Raw genomic sequence first — 18263 nt, forward strand, 5'->3', positions numbered from 1 at the left:
CGCAGTGATGTGATAAAGAACTGAAGAGAACACATCTTGATGCCTGATTGCTCTAAATTAGTGCCTCAAATTATATCCTCACAATATGTGTGGCCTAGTTTTGAGACATCAGTTGTCCTTCACTCACTCATACCCATTTGGTTCAAACCGTCAAAGGACTAGATTGTCCATGCTTACTTTCCTCTTGGTATCGGACAAACAGTTGATATGGCAGGATCAATTCCAAGGTTGGGGGTGGGGGTGAGGGTGGAGGGTTTGAAATAGGGAGAGTTGAGCCCAAGCTGAAGGTTTCGGAGAATGGAAGCCAGGCTTTTCCAGCTGGAAATGATAGAGACAACTATTAAAATGTACGTACCTGCTTCCCAACTACTTCAGAATGAGGTTGGTATTATTTCAAACAAACCAACTGGGAGTAAATATTTTAACTATCTAATAACAAAACTACTTTATTTGAGACACGTAAAATGTGGTAGAGCTATATTTATTGTCAAAAGCAACAGTGAAGTGGTGATTTTGTGACATCGTGTGTAAAAAGTGTGACTAGAGCATTGCTGGGAACTGATATTCTTTTTATTGTATTTCACAAATACAGGAGTGAGAATATCTCCAGTCTGACAAATTGTTTAAATAGACAGTAAAACTGTATGCAACCAATTGTAGATGGGGCTGAGTAAGAAGTGTGAGACAAACGGCACAATTCTTCAGGGAATTAACTTGGCGGCTGGACAATTAAAATTGCCAATGGCATTTACCCAAAGCATGGAGCTGGTGGGGTTCTTTTTTAGCCCATGCATGTCCATCTCCTACAGATGATATTGGGATCCTGGGACTTTAACTTGTTTTGGTGGGTATGGGTATCAGGGAGGTAGGGGGAGTTTGGTATATGGTGGCAGTAGTGAGAAGAGGCAGTAAGCTTTTTGCTGTGTTATCCTGGATAGGGTTAGAAGGGGCGCAAAAATGCTTGAAGAATTTTAAAAGTTATTTCCTTGCTGGGCCTGGATGAGTTGGATGACTTTTCCTGGATTCAATTTAGCACCTAATGATTCTTCTCCTGAAAAGCATCCCTGTCCTGTTGTTATGGCCCAACACTGATCCCGTTACTCATCTAGTGTTGGCTGATGCATTGGTTTATGGGTTCACTCAACCATGTTCTGCTTCCAGCATCTGTCCACTCAGACTGGTCAATGGCAGGAGTTAAAACATTCCAGGCTTCATTTCCAAAGTTATGGGTGAGTTTCTAATGGCACTCCTGCCAACTACTTGTTCAGAGTTAAAATCTGGGCCTGGCAGCCTATATTAGATCCCAAGGAGTCATTTGTATGAAGAAGTGTAGCATTGTGCGTCCTTCAATAACTGGCAGTACAGCCTGTGTCTGTTTGGGGAAGAAAGTGAAGAAACTGTTTTGTTTGTCTTGCAAATAAACCTGATTTGTTAGCTTTAATTCTTATTCTGTGCTCTGCTTGGCAAAGTGAGAGAGAAAAAAAAATTAATGGGGGCATATCCTGGAACAGGGTAGGACTTGCCTGCTTTGCATGAATCACAATGTGAGGGAAGTACTAAACAATTATCATGGGATCTTAACATTGTGTTACTATGCACATACTGAGCACAGCTGTGAGTTGCAACTGTCTGTTTTTTTGTGATGTCATTGTAAAAGAGATGCTATTCTATTGTCTAACATCATTTATTGAAAGCCATTGCGAGTCCACATCAATTGATAGACAACAGTGGGAACTATTCTTCATTTATAACAGCAACTTTGACAATTGAATACCACATTTAAAAAGTATAAGATCCCTTTAACCATTCAATTAAATGTGCGTGCATATTTGAAAACTGAAAGCGTATTTAATATTGTTCCGTTCTTTCATGCCTTTTTACAAGCACTACTGCTTTTGCCCGTTTGTGGCTCTCAGCTAGTTTGGCATAAAGAAGTGAGTGTGGGAGTGGCTATTCCCTTTTGTTGTACATTCAAGCCAACTTCCTCTTGCAACCTTGACTTAATTTACATTTATTGCAGTTGCTTGACTGATGAAATAGCCTTGCTGTACACACAGAGTCAAAGTGAAGCTTTGCAGAGCTGTCTGCATAAACTGAACACTATCTGCTATCCTGGCCAAAGTGAATCATGCACACTGCCAGAAGAAGATTTGTTACTTCCTTCCCCACAATTATTTTGTCAGGTTTGTTGTCCGACTTGATCCCACTCCAGTGTAGAAACCCTAGCACATTTCCAGCTCTTTGTTTATGTACTAGTTCTGTTGTAATCTCAGTTGTGCTGGCGCTGTAATGACTTTACAAAATTCATACAACAGCCAAACTCATGTGTTGCTCAATGCATATAAGTGGCATCTTTCTTCTTTAGAGCATCTTTGAGCTTATTAATTCATCTATGTTTGATCTTCTGATAGTTATAATAATAAAATCTCAGCAAATATCACAGATTGTAAATGATCACATACCGTTATATTATCACCTTAACAGACTGGAGAACTTAAATGTTAACAGGAGAGTGTGGTTGTGCTTCAAAATGAACCCAAGCTTTTTGAACAAACTTAGGTAAATACTAGAAGGCTTCAGTTACATTTCAGCTACTATCAAATTTTCTCTTTCAGAGGGTTGGGTGGTGCAGTAGATTGGATGCAGGTGTTTAACCTTAGGCAGTTGAGTTCAAATCCCGGCTAGAACGATGAGACGAAAACCCCCTCTGATTGTTCTTTGAGTGTTACACAAAATGCTAGGGTAGTTTGAGCCTTGTTCTTAAAGGTGAATGGCCTGCTGCACACCCTGCTCGTAATTTCAGAATCCCACACAGACATAGGGAAACAAAATCTTATTCTGCATCTGAGCAGGTTATGTTTGTCTAAGAATTGCTTCATTCTGATGGCTTGTGTCATAAATGAGGAAGTACTTTATGATAATATTTCTCACCTGCATTAGTGCAGAAAATAGCATATATGCACATGTAAGAGTTGAACTTCTGTAAAATATGCCCCTGTTATATTTTTGGCCTAACACCTTGTAATTATCATATACATACTGTGAGTCGCTGTTAGTCTTTTGTGAATCAGAGCCTGAAAATTTCAGAAACAAAGTATAATCTTGAAGACATTCATTGTTAATGCATAAATAACTGAAAATGAGGGCTCGTAAATAAAAACCTAAAATGTTCCTACATTTACATTTGAGTTTATTTAGCCAAATTATTAAAGTGATCTGATTATGAATGACATATAGTATGAATTAATTTGTGTTTTTTTTCTGTTTTCAAAGTAACTACCTCTAATTATGCCTAAGTCAAGACCATAAAACACAAGAGCAGAAATTAGGCCATTTGGCTCACCGAATCTGCTCTGCTATTCGATCATGGCTGGTAAGTTTCTCAACCCTATTCTCCTGCTTTCTCCCGTAACACTTCATATCAAGAACCCATCTATCTCTGTCTTAAATATACTCAATGACCTGGCCTCCACAGCCCTCTGAGGGAATGAATTCCATATTTTAACCATTCTCTGTCTGAAGAAGTTTCTCCTCATCTCCGTTCTAAAAGGTCTTCTCTTTACTCTAAGGATAAATAGGGAAATCCCCGGCAATTATAGACCGGTAAGTCTCACATCTGTCGTCTGCAAGGTGTTAGAAAGGATTCTGAGGGATAAGATTTATGACCATCTGGAAGAGCATGGCTTGATCAAATGCAGTCAACACGGCTTTGTGAGGGGTAGGTCATGCCTTACAAACCTTATCGAGTTTTTTGAGGATGTGACTAGAAAGGTTGATGAGGGTCGAGCTGTGGATGTGGTGTATATGGACTTCAGTAAGGCATTTGATAAGGTTCCCCATGGTAGGCTCATTCAGAAGGTCAGGAGGAATGGGATACAGGGGAACTTAGCTGCTTGGATACAGAATTGGCTGGCCAACAGAAGACAGCGAGTGGTAGTAGAAGGAAAATATTCTGCCTGGAAGTCAGTGGTGAGTGGAGTTCCACAGGGCTCTGTCCTTGGGCCTCTACTGTTTGTAATTTTTATTAATGACTTGGACGAGGGAATTGAAGGATGGGTCAGCAAGTTTGCAGACGACACAAAGGTCGGAGGTGTCGTTGACAGTGTAGAGGGCTGTTGTAGGCTGCAGCGGGACATTGACAGGATGCAGAGATGGGCTGAGAGGTGGCAGATGGAGTTCAACCTGGATAAATGCGAGGTGATGCATTTTGGAAGGTCGAATTTGAAAGCTGAGTACAGGATTAAGGATAGGATTCTTGGCAGCGTGGAGGAACAGAGGGATCTTGGTGTGCAGATACATAGATCCCTTAAAATGGCCACCCAAGTGGACAGGGTTGTTAAGAAAGCATATGGTGTTTTGGCTTTCATTAACAGGGGGATTGAGTTTAAGAGTCGTGAGATCTTGTTGCAGCTCTATAAAACTTTGGTTAGACCGCACTTGGAATACTGCGTCCAGTTCTGGGCGCCCTATTATAGGAAAGATGTGGATGCTTTGGAGAGGGTTCAGAGGAGGTTTACCAGGATGCTGCCTGGACTGGAGGGCTTATCTTATGAAGAGAGGTTGACTGAGCTCGGTCTCTTTTCATTGGAGAAAAGGAGGAGGAGAGGGGACCTAATTGAGGTATACAAGATAATGAGAGGCATAGATAGAGTTGATAGCCAGAGACTATTTCCCAGGGCAGAAATGGCTAGCACGAGGGGTCATAGTTTTAAGCTGGTTGGTGGAAAGTATACAGGGGATGTCAGAGGCAGGTTCTTTACGCAGAGAGTTGTGAGAGCATGGAATGCGTTGCCAGCAGCAGTTGTGGAAGCAAGGTCATTGGGGTCATTTAAGAGACTGCTGGACATGTATATGGTCACAGAAATTTGAGGGTGCATACATGAGGATCAATGGTCGGCACAACATTGTGGGCTGAAGGGCCTGTTCTGTGCTGTACTGTTCTATGTTCTATGTTCTATGTGGCCTTGGGTGCCTGTCTCTCCTGTTAATGGATACATCTTCCCAATGTGCACTTTGTCCAGTTCATTCAATATTCTGTAAGGTTCAATTAGATCCCCCTCATCCTTCTAAGCTCCACCAAGTATAGGCCTAGAGTCTTCAAATGTTCCTTGTATGTTAAGCCATTCATTCCTGGGATCATTTGTGTGAGCCTCCTCTGGGCCTCCTCTAGGGCCAGTAAATCCTTCCTGAGGTATGGGGCCCAAAATTACTCACAGTATTCTAAATATGGTCTGACCAGAGCTTTACAAAGCCTCAGAAGCACATCCCTGCTTTTATATTCTAGTCCTCTTGAAATAAGTGCCAACATGGTATTTGCCTTCCTAACTATAGACTCTATCTGCAAGTTTACCTTAAGAGAATCCTGGACTAAAACTCCCAAGTCCTGTTGCACTTCAGATTTCTAAACTTTCTCCCCATTTAGAAATAGTCCATGCCTTTATTCTTCCTACTGAATATGGCCTCACACTTCCCACGTTGTATTCCTTCTGCCACTTCTTTGCCCACTCTCCTGTCTAAATCCTTCTGCAGCCTCCCTGCCTCCTCAATACGAACTGTCTCTCCATCTACCTAGGTATTGTCTGCAAACTTAGCCGGAATGCCCTTCAGTTCCTTTCTCTAGATCATTAATGCCTCAAGTGAAAAGTTGTGGTCCCAACACTGCCCCTTGTGGAAGACCACGAGTGACCGGCTGCCATCCTGATTAAGACCGTTTACCTCCACTCTCTGCTTTCTGCTAGACAGCCATTCTTCTATCCATGTGAGCACCTTGCCTCTAACACCGCGGGCTCTTATCTTACTCTGCAGCCTTCTGTTTGGCACCTTGTCAAAGGCCTTCTTGAAGACCAAGTAGATAACATCCATTGGCTCTCCTTGGTCTACCCTGCTCATTACCTCCTCAAAGAATTCGAACAGATTTGTCAGGCATGACCTCCACTTGGTGAAACCTTGCTGGCTTTGGGATAATGGGAACTGCAGATGCTGGAGAATCCAAGATAACAAAGTGTGTAGCTGGATGAGCACAGCAGGCCAAGCAGCATCTCAGGAGCACAAAAGCTGATGTTTTGGGCCTAGATGAAGGGTCTAGGCCCGAAACGTCAGCTTTTGTGCTCCTGAGATGCTGCTTGGCCTGTTGTGCTCACCCAGCTACACACTTTGTTACCATGCTGGCTTTGCCCTATTTTACAATGCGTTTCCAAGTATTCAGAGACCTCATCCTTCACAACGGACTCCAAAGTCTTACCAATGGCCATAAGTTTCCATCTTTTGCCCTCCTCATGTCTTAAGTGGGGTGCGTGGGGATGCGGGTTACATTAGCAATTTTCCAGTGTTTGGACTCGCTGGGATTCCCATGATTCTTGAAAGATCACCACTAATGCCTCCACTATCTCTTCAGCTATCTCCTTCAGAACTCTGGGATGTCGTCCATCTTCTCCAGGTGACTTATCCACTTTTAGACCTTTCAGTTTTTCTTGCACCTTCTGCTTTCTTCAGCTATTTCTTTGATCCCCATTACTATTTCTCCAGTGTCATTCTTCAGTGGTCCAAGGTCCACTTTTGCATCTCTTTTGCCATTTATATAGCTAAAGAAACTCTTGCAATCTTATTTTATGTTACTGGTTTGCTTACCCTCATATTTAATCTTCTCCCCACTGCCCTTCATCACATTATATACCTTCTCTTCTACTTTTATACTGTTCCTGAATTCCCTTGTCAGCCATAGTTGCCTCATCTGCCCTTTAATATATTTCTTTTTTCTAGGGATGAATTTTTTCTGTCTCTCCCCAGTTACTCCCAGCCATTGCTGTTCCACTATCTTTCTGGCTAAGCTCCTCTTCCAGTCAATTCTGCCCAGTTTCTCTCTCATATCTCTACAGTTGCCTTTATTCAGCTGTAATACCGTTATCTTTGATTCTATCTTCTCCCTCTCAAATTGCAGAGTAAAATCTATCATCTTATGATCACTGCCTCCTAAGGGTTCTTTCACCTTAAACTTCTTTATCAAGTCTGCCTCATTGCACAACACTAAATCCAGTACTGCCTGTTTCCTAGTGGGCTCCACCACAAGCTGTTTCAAAAAGCCATCTCGTCAACATGCCACAAATTTCTTTTCTTGCAATCCACTACCAACCTGATATTCCCAGTCCACCTGCATAGCAAAATCCCCCATGATAACTGTAACCTTGCCTTTCTTACACACGTTTTCTATCTCCTGGTATATTTTGTGCCCCAAATCCTGACTACTGTTTGGTGGCCTGTACATAACTCCCATTATGTTTCATTTTTACCTTTGTGGTTTCTCAAGTCGACCCACACAGATTCTACATCATCTGACCCTACTTTGTCTCTTACTATTGACTTAAGTTCATTTCTTACTAATAAGGCAACTCCACCTCCTCTGCCCATCTGCCTGTCTTTTTGGTAGGATGTATATCCTTGGGTATTTAGCTTCCAGTCCTGATCCCCTTGCAGCCATGTCTTCATGATGCCTACCATGTCATTCCTGCCAATTTCAAACTGTGCCACAAGCTCATTTAGCTTACTTCGTATACTGCAGGCATTTGGATACAACACCTTCAGTCCTGTGCTGACAGTTAAAACATGTGAACATCTTGAAACTACTTAAACAGATCTGAAGGAGGGCCATATTAGACTCAAAACATTTGTTCTGTTTCTCTCTCCGGATACTGCTAGACCTGCTGCATTTCTCTTAGCATTCACTGTCTTTATTTCAGATTTCCATTATCTGCAGTACTGTATTTTTATTATTCTCTTGAACACATTTCCTGTGCAAAACCCCATTACTTTTGCCCTAAGAGACTGTTTCAAAAATTAAATTTATACATGGGTACATATTGTATTTGGACTTTGTCTTTCAGCTTCCTTTCAAGATCAATAATACCGATTGATCCCCTGTTGCATAGAACCCATACATACTGGATTTTTTGATACAGAGAACGTCCTGTGATACATATTGATGCAATTTTCTTGATAAAATAAGTTTATTAGTCTGTTGTCAAGGAGTTTCAGAATTCGTCTCCAAATTTTATGCTTTGCAAAACAACTTTCAAAAATCCATTGCGACAATTCAAGGGCCAGAATCTTTTGTTAAAAAGAGATTCTTGTTGTTTGTGGAAATTAATAAAGAAATTGTGCTGACGGTCCAGGTCCCTCACAGCCCATGGTATCGGTAAATTACACAAACAGAGTGAATGGAAAGACGTACCTGCCTTGAAAATATTGTGCTACTGCTGTAGCGTTAAGTTATCGATGTGTTTGCTGCCCCAAAGATCAATAATTGCTGATTGTGCATACTCATTGCCAATTGATTCCACCTACAAATATCTGCATGCATGGGCAATATTAAGTTGATTTTAAAAATTCAGATAAAAAAATTTAATTTTCTTTCCTGATTTACTCTTTGCTTTCATTATTAGGTACTTGTCATTCTTTGTTGAAAGATCTCTGAGGGAAGTATTACTGTTCCTGAGTGTTAACAAGCGCATTTTTAATTTGTAGTGTTACAATTGGATTCATGCTGAGTAAAGATACACCTACCAGCTTTCCCCTTTACTGAAGTCTTCTTGCCAGAGTTTTTGCTTAGTTCTGAAGAATTTTTCCCATTCAATGTGTGATTCTGGCTGTTTTCTGCAATTTCTCGCTTTTCACTGGGCAACTTCCTAACCCGAAGTCTCCCATTAGATACCAGCAGTGCAGGGGAAGGTTCTGTACCTGTACAAGGAACATAGGTATCAACATGAGTGATAATGGGAACTGCAGATGCTGGAGAATCCAAGATAACAAAGTGTGAAACTGGATGAACACAGCAGGCCAAGCAGCATCTCAGGGGCACAAAAGCAGATGTTTCGGGCCTAGACCCTTCATCACAGAGGGGGATGGGGAGAGAGTTCTGGAATAAATAGGGAGACAGGGGGAGGCGGACTGAAGATGGAGAGAAAAGAAGATAGATGGAGAGGAGAGTATAGGTGGGGAGGTAGGGAGGGGATAGATCAGTCCAGGAAAGATGGACAGGTCAAGGAGGTGGGCTGAGGTTAGTAGGTAGGAAATGGAGATGTGGCTTGAGGTGTGAGGAAGGGATGGGTGAGAGGAAGAACAGGTTAGGGAGGCGGAGACAGTCTGGGCTGGTTTTGTGATGCAGTGGGGGGAGGGGACGAGCTGGGCTGGTTTCATGATGCAGTGGGGGGAGGGGACGAACTGGGCTGGTTTTGGGATGCAGTGGGGGAAGGGGAGATTTTGCAGCTTGTGAAGTCCACATTGATACCATTGGGCTGCAGGGTTCCCAAGCGGAATATGAGTTGCTGTTCCTGCAACCTTCAGGTGGCATCATTGTGGCACTGCAGGAGGCCCATGATGGACATGTCATCTGAGGAATGGGAAAGGGAGTTAAAATGGTTCACGACTGGGAAGTGCAGTTGTTTACTGCGAACTGAGTGGAGGTGTTCTGCAAAGCGGTCCCCAAGCCTCCGTTTGGTTTCCTCAATGTAGAGGAAGCCACACGGGGTACAATGGATACAGTATACCACATTGGCAGATGTGCAGGTGAACATCTGCTTAAGATGGAAAGTCATCTTGGGGCCTGGGATGGGGGTGTGGGGGCAAGTGTGGGGTTGGAGGGGAGTGTGGAGCGGACAAGGGAGTCACGGAGAGAGTGGTCTCTCCGGAAGGCAGAGAAGAGTAGGGATGGGAAGATGTCTTGGGTGGTGCAGTCGGATTGTAGATGGCGGAAGTGTCCTCCCCCTCCCATTCCTCAGATGACATGTCCATCATGAGCCTTCTGCAGTGCCACAATGATGCCACCTGAAGGTTGCAGGAACAGCAACTCATATTCCACATGGGACCCTTGCAGCCCAATGGTATTAATGTGGACTTCACAAGCTTCAAAATCTCCCCTTTCCCCACTGCATCCCAAAACCAGCCCAGTTCGTCCCCTCCCCCCACTGTATCACAAAACCAGCCCAGCTCGCCCCCTTCCCCCACTGCATCCCAAAACCAGCCCAGCCTGTCTCTGCCTTCCTAACTTGTTCTTCCTCTCACCCATCCCTTCCTCCCATCTCAAGCCACATCTCCATTTCCTACCTACTAACCTCAGCCCACCTCCTTGACCTGTTCATCTTCCCTGGACTGAACTATCCCCTCCCTACCTCTCCACCTGTACTCTCCTCTCCACCTATCTTCTTTTCTCTCCATCTTCTAGGATTTATCCTGGGATCCTCTGGAAAGCCAGGGAGGAGATTGTCCAGCCTTTAGCATTGATCTTTGACTCGTCATTGTCTACAGGAATAGTGCCAGACAACTGGAGGACAGCAAATGTGGTTCCCCTGTTCAAGAAGGAGAGTAGAGGCAATCCTGGTAATTATAGACCAGTGAGCCTTACCTCAGTTGTTGGTAAAGTGTTGGAAAAGGTTATAAGGGATAGGATTTATAATCATGTAGAAAAGAATAAATTGATTAGGGATAGTCAGCACGGTTTTGTGAAGGGAAGGTCGTGCCTCACAAACCTTATTGAGTTCTTTGAGAAGGTGACCAAACAGGTAGATGAGAGTAAACCGGTTGATGTGTTGTATATGGATTTCAGCAAGGCGTTCGATAAGGTTCCCCACAATAGGCTATTGTACAAAATGCGGAAGAATGGGATTGTGGGAGATATAGCAGTTTGGATCGGAAATTGGCTTGCCGAAAGAAGACAGAGGGTGGTAGTTGATGGGAAATGTTCATCCTGGAGACCAGTTACTAGTGGTGTACCGCAAGGGTCGGTGTTGGGTCCACTGCTGTTTGTCACTTTTATAAATGACCTGGATGAGGGCGTAGAAGGATAGGTTAGTAAATTTGCAGACGACACTAAGGTCGGTGGAGTTGTGGATAGTGACGAAGGATGCTGTAGGTTGCAGAGAGACATAGATAAGCTGCAGAGCTGGGCTGAGAGGTGACAAATGGAGTTTAATGCAGACAAGTGTGAGGTGATGCACTTTGGTAGGAGTAACCGGAAGGCAAAGTACTGGGCCAATGGTAAGATTCTTGGTAGTGTAGATGAGCAGAGAGATCTCGGTGTCCATGTACACAGATCCTTGAAAGTTGCCACCCAGGTTGACAGGGCTGTTAAGAAGGCATACAGTGTTTTAGCTTTTCGAGTTCCGGAACCAAGAGGTTATGGTGAAGCTGTACAAAATTCTGGTGCGGCTGCACTTGGAGTATTGTGTACAGTTCTGGTCAACGCATTATAAGAAGCATGTGGAAGCTTTGGAAAGGGTGCAGAGGAGATTTACTCGGATGTTGCCTGGTCTGGAGGGAAGGTCTTACGAGGAAAGGCTGAGGGACTTGAGGCTGTTTTCATTAGAGAGAAGAAGGTTGAGAGGTGACTTAATTGAGACATAAAAGATAATCAGAGGGTTAGATAGGGTGGATAGGGAGAGCCTTTTTCCTAGGATGGTGACGGCGAGCACGAGGGGGCATAGCTTTAAATTGAGGGGTGAAAGATATAGGACAGATGTCAGAGGTGGTTTCATTACTCAGAGAGTAGTAAAGGAATGGAACACTTTGCCTGCAACGGTAGTAGATTCGTCAACTTTAGGTACACTTAAGTCGTCATTGGACAAGCATATGGACGTACATGGAATAGTGTAGGTTAGATGGGATTGAGATCAGTATGACAGGTCGGCACAACATCGAGGGCTGAAGGCCCTGTACTGTGCTGTAATCTTCTATGTTCTATGTTCTATCTTCGGTCCGCCTCTCCCCTCTCCCTATTTATTCCAGAACCCTCTCCCTATCCCCCTCTCTGATGAAGGGTCTAGGCCCGAAACATCAGCTTTTGTGCTCCTGAGATGCTGCTTGGCCTGCTGTGTTCATCCAGCTTCACACTATATCAACATGAGGTTTTTTTTTACACACTGCATTTAATACTTTGACAGTCTTCTGCCTAACCCTCGAAACCTGAATTCAAGATCATTGGAGTTTAAAATGTAGTGGTTTTCTTCAGTCTAAAGATCAATTTCCATACAAGTCTGGACTGACAACATTTCAGAGACAGACCCATATCCACAAACTGAGCTATACAGATTCAAAAGCTGATCCATGCTGCCATGGGAAGGGATCACAGCAGAAATTGGTGTCACATTCTGTTGGTATCTCAGGGGGAAATCAACAATGTTCCTTGGTTGAAATCAATTTCCCACTGATAAATCCAACCATGAGGATAGCACTGGACTGATATGCATTGCTTAGGCTTCTACACAGTGACTCATTGTTTGGGAAAATTATCTGTAGATGCCCAGAACCCATGAAACCCTACTCCAGCAAGGAACTAATGCCTTCGAGGGAAAAGAGAGATGGGGATAGATAAAACTTGAAATAAATTAGAAAGATCATTAAAAAGAGGATTATTTTTCAACTTACTTACCTAGTATGCATTACTGTAATATCTTGATATCATTGTGGTACTCTTTGCTATATTAAACAGTGTACTAGGCAAACATGATTTCAGCAGCTCATAAGTACATGATACATTTTTATATCCTTTCAATAATGGCATTTTTTTGATATTTTGACAAGCAGGAATAACTAAGTCACTGGGGAGTGAGAAACAGGTGGTCGTTCACTCAATCAAATAAGACATAAAATCACATGCGTACTTGTGGTAGTAATGAATTATGGGCTCCTTACTCATTCTCAGAGAGTCACTCACTTCGAGTATCTAAGTTATGGTCTACAATCTGCACTTGTGTATCTTCCAAAGATATGGTAAAAGCTAGTATAATGACTGACTCACGGAACAAATCACTGAGCCACGTAGCTTGGGTAGGCCTCGGATGCAATTCAACTAGTGATATATTCTGACTCAATGGTTTCAGTCTGGATGATGGGAGTTGCACTGGAATTATCAACGCTCCTTGTACTCGGGGAGATTGACAGGTTCCTGTCCTAGCTGGTAGCCTGTGCTCACTTCTGGCACTGCAAATGTTTGGGTTCTGAATGAAGAAATGGGTGATACTCCCCTGTGCTCACATAGCATGCCAATGATAACTGCTGTGGCTTATACATGAATACTTGTTGCTGGGCAAAGACTCAAAGTGTGGCTGCTGCCTCTGGGCTGTATCTGAGAGGAGAAGTCAACACTGCCAAGAAGGAGGCAGGAACTTGCACAGCAACAGCTCCTTAATGTGTTGATTTAGTCTTAATCCGAACATTCACGCAACTTTCGTATAAAATAATATTTTTACAATGTTTTAGTGAAGATCTGTAGCTCTGGTTGTGACTGGAGTCATTGGTTGGTTTGCTGAGCTGACTGGTTTTGGTGCAAACATTTCATCCTCCTTCTAGGTGACATCTTCAGTGTTGTCTGGCCTCTGTTGAAGCTCTGTTGTTCTGTTCCGGTCTGAATTTATATGATCCGATTTGTCATGGTGGGTAGTTCTGTTTCTGGTTTTGCACTGTAGCGGTATGTAGATGGCATCTATTTCAACATGTTTGTTTATGCTACCAGTGGTTGGAAACCATGCTTCGAGGAATTCTTGTGCTTGTCTTTGTTTTGCTTGTCCTAGTAATGTTACCTTGTCCCAGTTAAACTGCTGTCCTCCTTTGTCAGAGTGAATAGAAATGAGGGAGAGTTGGTCTTGCCATTTTGCTGTGAGCTGTTGTTCATGTTCATTAGGGGTGGCACGGTGGCTCAGTGGTTAGCACTGCAGCCTCACAGCACCAGGGACCCGGGTTCGATTCCAGCCTCAGGCAACTGTCTGTGTGGAGTTTGCACATTCTCCCCGTGTCTGCATGGGTTTCCTCCAGGTGCTCCGGTTTCCTCCCACAATCCAAAGATGTGCAGGCTAGGTGGATTGGCCATGCTAAATTGCCCGCAGTGTTCAGGGGTGTGTGGGTTATAGGGGGATGGGTCTGTGTGGGATGCTTCAAGGGGCGGTGTGGACTTGTTGGGCCAAAGGGCCTGTTTCCACACTGTAGGGAATCTAATCTAATCTATGTGTCCTGGTGGCATGTTTCCTGCTCGTCTGTCCTATGTCTTGCTTTTCACAGTTGCTGCATGGTATTTTGTATATCACATTTGTCCTGCTTGTTGTCGGTATGGGGACTTTCATCTTTGAGAGTAGCTGGCCAAGTGTGGCTGTTGGTTTGTGTGTTATCCTTATTCCAAGTGGTCATAGGAGTCTTGTAGTCAGTTCTAATGTGTTTCTAATATAGGGTAGGGTGGTCAGTGTGTTGGAGCATACAGTGTCTTCTTGATGTTCTTTATTTGCCAGGCATCGGTGGATGAAGCTGCCAGGATGAAGCCTATCAAATAACACCAACTCTCCCTCATTTCTATTCACTCTGACAAAGGAGGACAGCAGTTTAACTGGGACAAGGTAACATTACTAGGACAAGCAAAACAAAGACAACCACAAGAATTCCTTGAAGCCTGTTTTCCAACTGTTAGTACCATAAACAAACATGTTGAAATAGAGATAAGACAGTGTGAAGCTGGATGAACACAGCAGGCCAAGCAGCATCAGAGGAGCAGGAGAGTTTGATGTTTCGGGTGTCAAACTTTCCTGCTCCTGAGATGCTGCTTGGCCTGCCGTGTTCATCCAGCTTCACACCATGTTATCTCAGATTCTCCAGCATTGGCAGTTCCTACTATCTCTGTAACATGTTGAAATAGACTCCATCTACATACGACTACAGCGCAAAACCAGAAACAGAGCTACCCACCATGACAATTTGGACCATATAAATTCAGAACCAAACAGAACAGCAGGGCTTCAAATGAGACCAGACAGCACTGAAGATATCACCTAGCAGGGGGATGAAATGTTTTCATGAAAACCAGTCAGCTCAGCAAACCAACCAACAACTCCAATATTTTTACAAAGCACTTAAATAGTGTTCAGCTGTCTTTTGGCTAGATTTATGAAATACATAGTATATTTAGAATTTACAAAACATGGTCTTCAGTATTAGATATTTGGGAGATTTTCCAAGTTCAAATATAAAAATTGTATGTAAACATTCTACGACCAGATCACTGTACTGCAGCATTACTCACACTGGATTTTATAATCTGGAGGGAGGAGACGGATATTTGACAATGAAATTCGCCCCACATCACCATCATCAAACTCCACAGTGACAAAATCATCTCCATCCTCTTCTTCTTCCTCTTCACTGCTACTACCTGCTGGACAGAAAATGAACAGGTGATGCTTTGCTTATAGGGAGGATACAGACAACAAGAGGCGGCCGCTTCGAGCTTTTGACGTCGCATTCTTCTGTTGATTTCTATTTGTAAAATAAAGTTATGTGCAGAATTTAAGACAAACAGTAACATTCACCACTAATTCAAGTGTTTATATGTGTGCAACTTCTTAAAAAAATTAGCCATGCTACAATCATTTCAAAATTGCAGAATTCTGCATAGAAATATTATAATTCTGTACATACTCAAATCAAGACTTCTACATTGTGTACAACATTGACATAAACTAATTATTTATAGTTCACATAAACAGTATTCACTCGAAGGAAAGCGATGTAAGTTGATGAAGGGTCTAGGCCCGAAACGTCAGCTTTTGTGCTCCTGAGATGCTGCTTGGCCTGCTGTGTTCATCCAGCTTCACACTTTATTATCTTGGATTCTCCAGCATCTGCAGTTCCCATTATCTCTAAGTTAAGAATTGCTGATGCATCATCAATTTTATCTGTAACATAACATTTAAATTCAATGCACATTAAAAGTTATACTTCAAGTTTGTAAGGTGGTGTTGAAATGCTAACGCTACGCTGATCCTTAGATCTACCTGAAGGCGAAGGAGATTTCTTGTATGCATTGTACATTCAAAAACTTGTTAATCTGGTTCTAAAAAAACCCTTTCCAATCTCACTGCACAAAATACAAAATCAAAACCTCTGACTCTCCCAGTAACTGTAACAGGTTTTCCCTTTTTTAAAACAGATTCCCTGCCTATGTATTAGACACTCCACCCCCGCCTTCATGGATCTGCTTTGATGGATTCATAATATAATCCAGCTAAGGCAACATTTGGCCATTCTTAAAAAATCCCCAAGCAGAATGTCCGACTATAGTCCAATGCCGTTTGTTGGAACTTCCTGTGTGCAAATTGGTAGTTGAATTTCCTAAATTTCAATACTGCCTAGAATTAAAATGTTCTGAATTGGCTTTAAAACACTGAGGAACATCCTGTGTTCATAAAGAGTGCCTTTATTCGTCCCCAAATTCACACAACATGTGATTCAACATCTCAAATGAAGCATTTGACAATACAGAGAACATACTGTGTTGGTTATGCTGGACATAGTTTCATATTGTACACATTTAAAAGTGATGGGGCTAATACCTCTAGCTCAACTAGAATTCAAGTATTTTTGTAGTGTAATTAAGTATTCAGTCAGTGCAGATACAACACTCTTTGGTTGGCAAAACCAGGCACTGCTGACTGTAACAAATTTAATAACGTCCCAAAATTCAAATGTATTGATCATTTAGGGATATCATGAACTGCAGATACTGGAGTCAGAGACAATGCAGTGTGTACGTGGAGGAATACAGCCGGCCAGGCAGCATCAGAGGAGCAGGAAAGTCGATGTTTCAGGTTGGGACCTTTCTTCAGAAATGGGAAGGGAAGCTGGGAAATAAATAGAAAGGAGGGTTGGGGCTGGGGAAGATAGGTGGAACGGTGATAGCTGACTGCATGTAGGGAGTGGTGGGGATTGGTCAGTGGGATGGGGGGGTGGATAGGTGGGAGAGAAGATGCTGTGTTTTGGCCTCATGCCAATGTTCCCTCTAATTAGCTCCAATGTTGTGGGCACGGTGATCGGTGTGCCAACATGGACCATAGTATTGGCTTCCTGTTCCAAAGGTCACTGTCATACACAGACCTCGGAGGTCCACAAAGAGCTCTAATTATATGCCAGTCTGATTGTAAGGGACATTTTCAAGTTATAACATATGAAATGAATGCATTGAATATGGATTTGAGTTCATTCTTTAAGCTGTCACAGCTATGACATTGAACCAGCTAACCTTCTCCCATCTCCTTGCCCAACCCCCACAGAACCGGCCTTGTCATCACATGAGCTGCTATTGCGTACACCCCATTGTTAACCAATAATAATCTCCATTAACAGCCATTCACTTCCCTGGGCTAACCATTATCCATTCTTTTGTCTGTCCAACTGTCCTTCTCTCTCTTTGGGCTCTATCCCCACCTATTGGTTGTTCCTTACCCCTTCCACCCACCCTACCTTCCTCATAAAAACCCTTTTTTCTAGATATCATCAGTTCCGAAGAAGGGTCAGTGGACCCAAAATGGTAGCTCTGATTTCTGTCCACCAATGCTGCCAGGCCTCCTGGGCTTATCCGGCAATTTCTGTTTCTGTTTCTGCTTTTCAGCACCCACAGTTCTTGCGATCCTTTTCTGCATATAATTACCTCTATCATGCTGAAAATGACCCCGGAACTAACCTGCAAGAAAATGCACTCTGTCACGTGGTCTAAATATGAAATGTGCAACTTTATACTTGAACAAGCAGTCAAATGTGGGTTAGATTTTTTAAAAACTACCATGAAATGTACAGGTAGCAATATATTTATCAAACACATATCAAATGTCTGACACTTTTCTGTGATAAATATGACCATTTTTTCTCAGCTCCTTGATTTTTAACAGCTAATGTCAATCTGAAATTTAGTCAATAATACATAAAATGAGGATAATGATGCTACTAACTATTGGTCTAATCTTCATGTAATTGAGTATAAAGCAAGGCCAGATTTTAGTACTTTTTAAACAAGGTTGAATGACTAATACCTTGGATGAGCACTAGTGAAATATCTGCTCAATTGCACAAGCACTTGAGAATCAGTCTCTAACCTAGAGGGTCACACACGTGAATCTCGATTACATCAATCTGACAAAACATATCTACTTCATGTGCTCTCCACAAAATCACAAAAAGAAGTGATATCTTTTTTTGGGATATGTCTTGGATGAGAGGAGAAACTTAATATATTGGGATAGAAATTAGTTTCGCCCACTTTTAGGGGTAGAATCAATGGCCCAAGCAAAAAGGCCAAAGGCTGGGTCAAAGCTAGGCCTGGTTAATTGTCTTGCATACAAGATGTCTCTTCTAAGTCCTCTGTACTGGAGCATCATGCTCATTTTTGAGAGGTACGTACAGATATAAGGGGAGAGAAGGGAGGAAGGGTAGGACAGAGGAAATACGATGGGGGAGGAGCAAAA

At 42.7% G+C, this 18263-nt stretch overlaps 1 protein-coding gene across 5 annotated transcripts in view; it reads right to left on the reverse strand.

The window, feature by feature from the left end:
- bahcc1b (BAH domain and coiled-coil containing 1b) overlaps positions 1-18263 on the reverse strand; it is a 318643-nt gene that overhangs the window by 13388 nt on the left and 286992 nt on the right. For 4 of the 5 annotated variants that reach the window (XM_048555430.2, XM_048555433.2, XM_048555428.2 and 1 more), the window contains 2 exons: positions 15050-15181; positions 8557-8730 (listed from right to left, as the gene is read on the reverse strand). In XM_048555430.2, the coding sequence (XP_048411387.2) occupies positions 8557-8730; positions 15050-15181 (306 nt within the window). The remainder of the gene's footprint in view (positions 1-8556; positions 8731-15049; positions 15182-18263) is intronic. The other variant, XM_059653699.1, reaches the window with a different exon arrangement.

Source organism: Stegostoma tigrinum, chromosome 22 (assembly GCF_030684315.1).
Source record: "Stegostoma tigrinum isolate sSteTig4 chromosome 22, sSteTig4.hap1, whole genome shotgun sequence".
Taxonomy (NCBI): domain Eukaryota; kingdom Metazoa; phylum Chordata; class Chondrichthyes; order Orectolobiformes; family Stegostomatidae; genus Stegostoma; species Stegostoma tigrinum.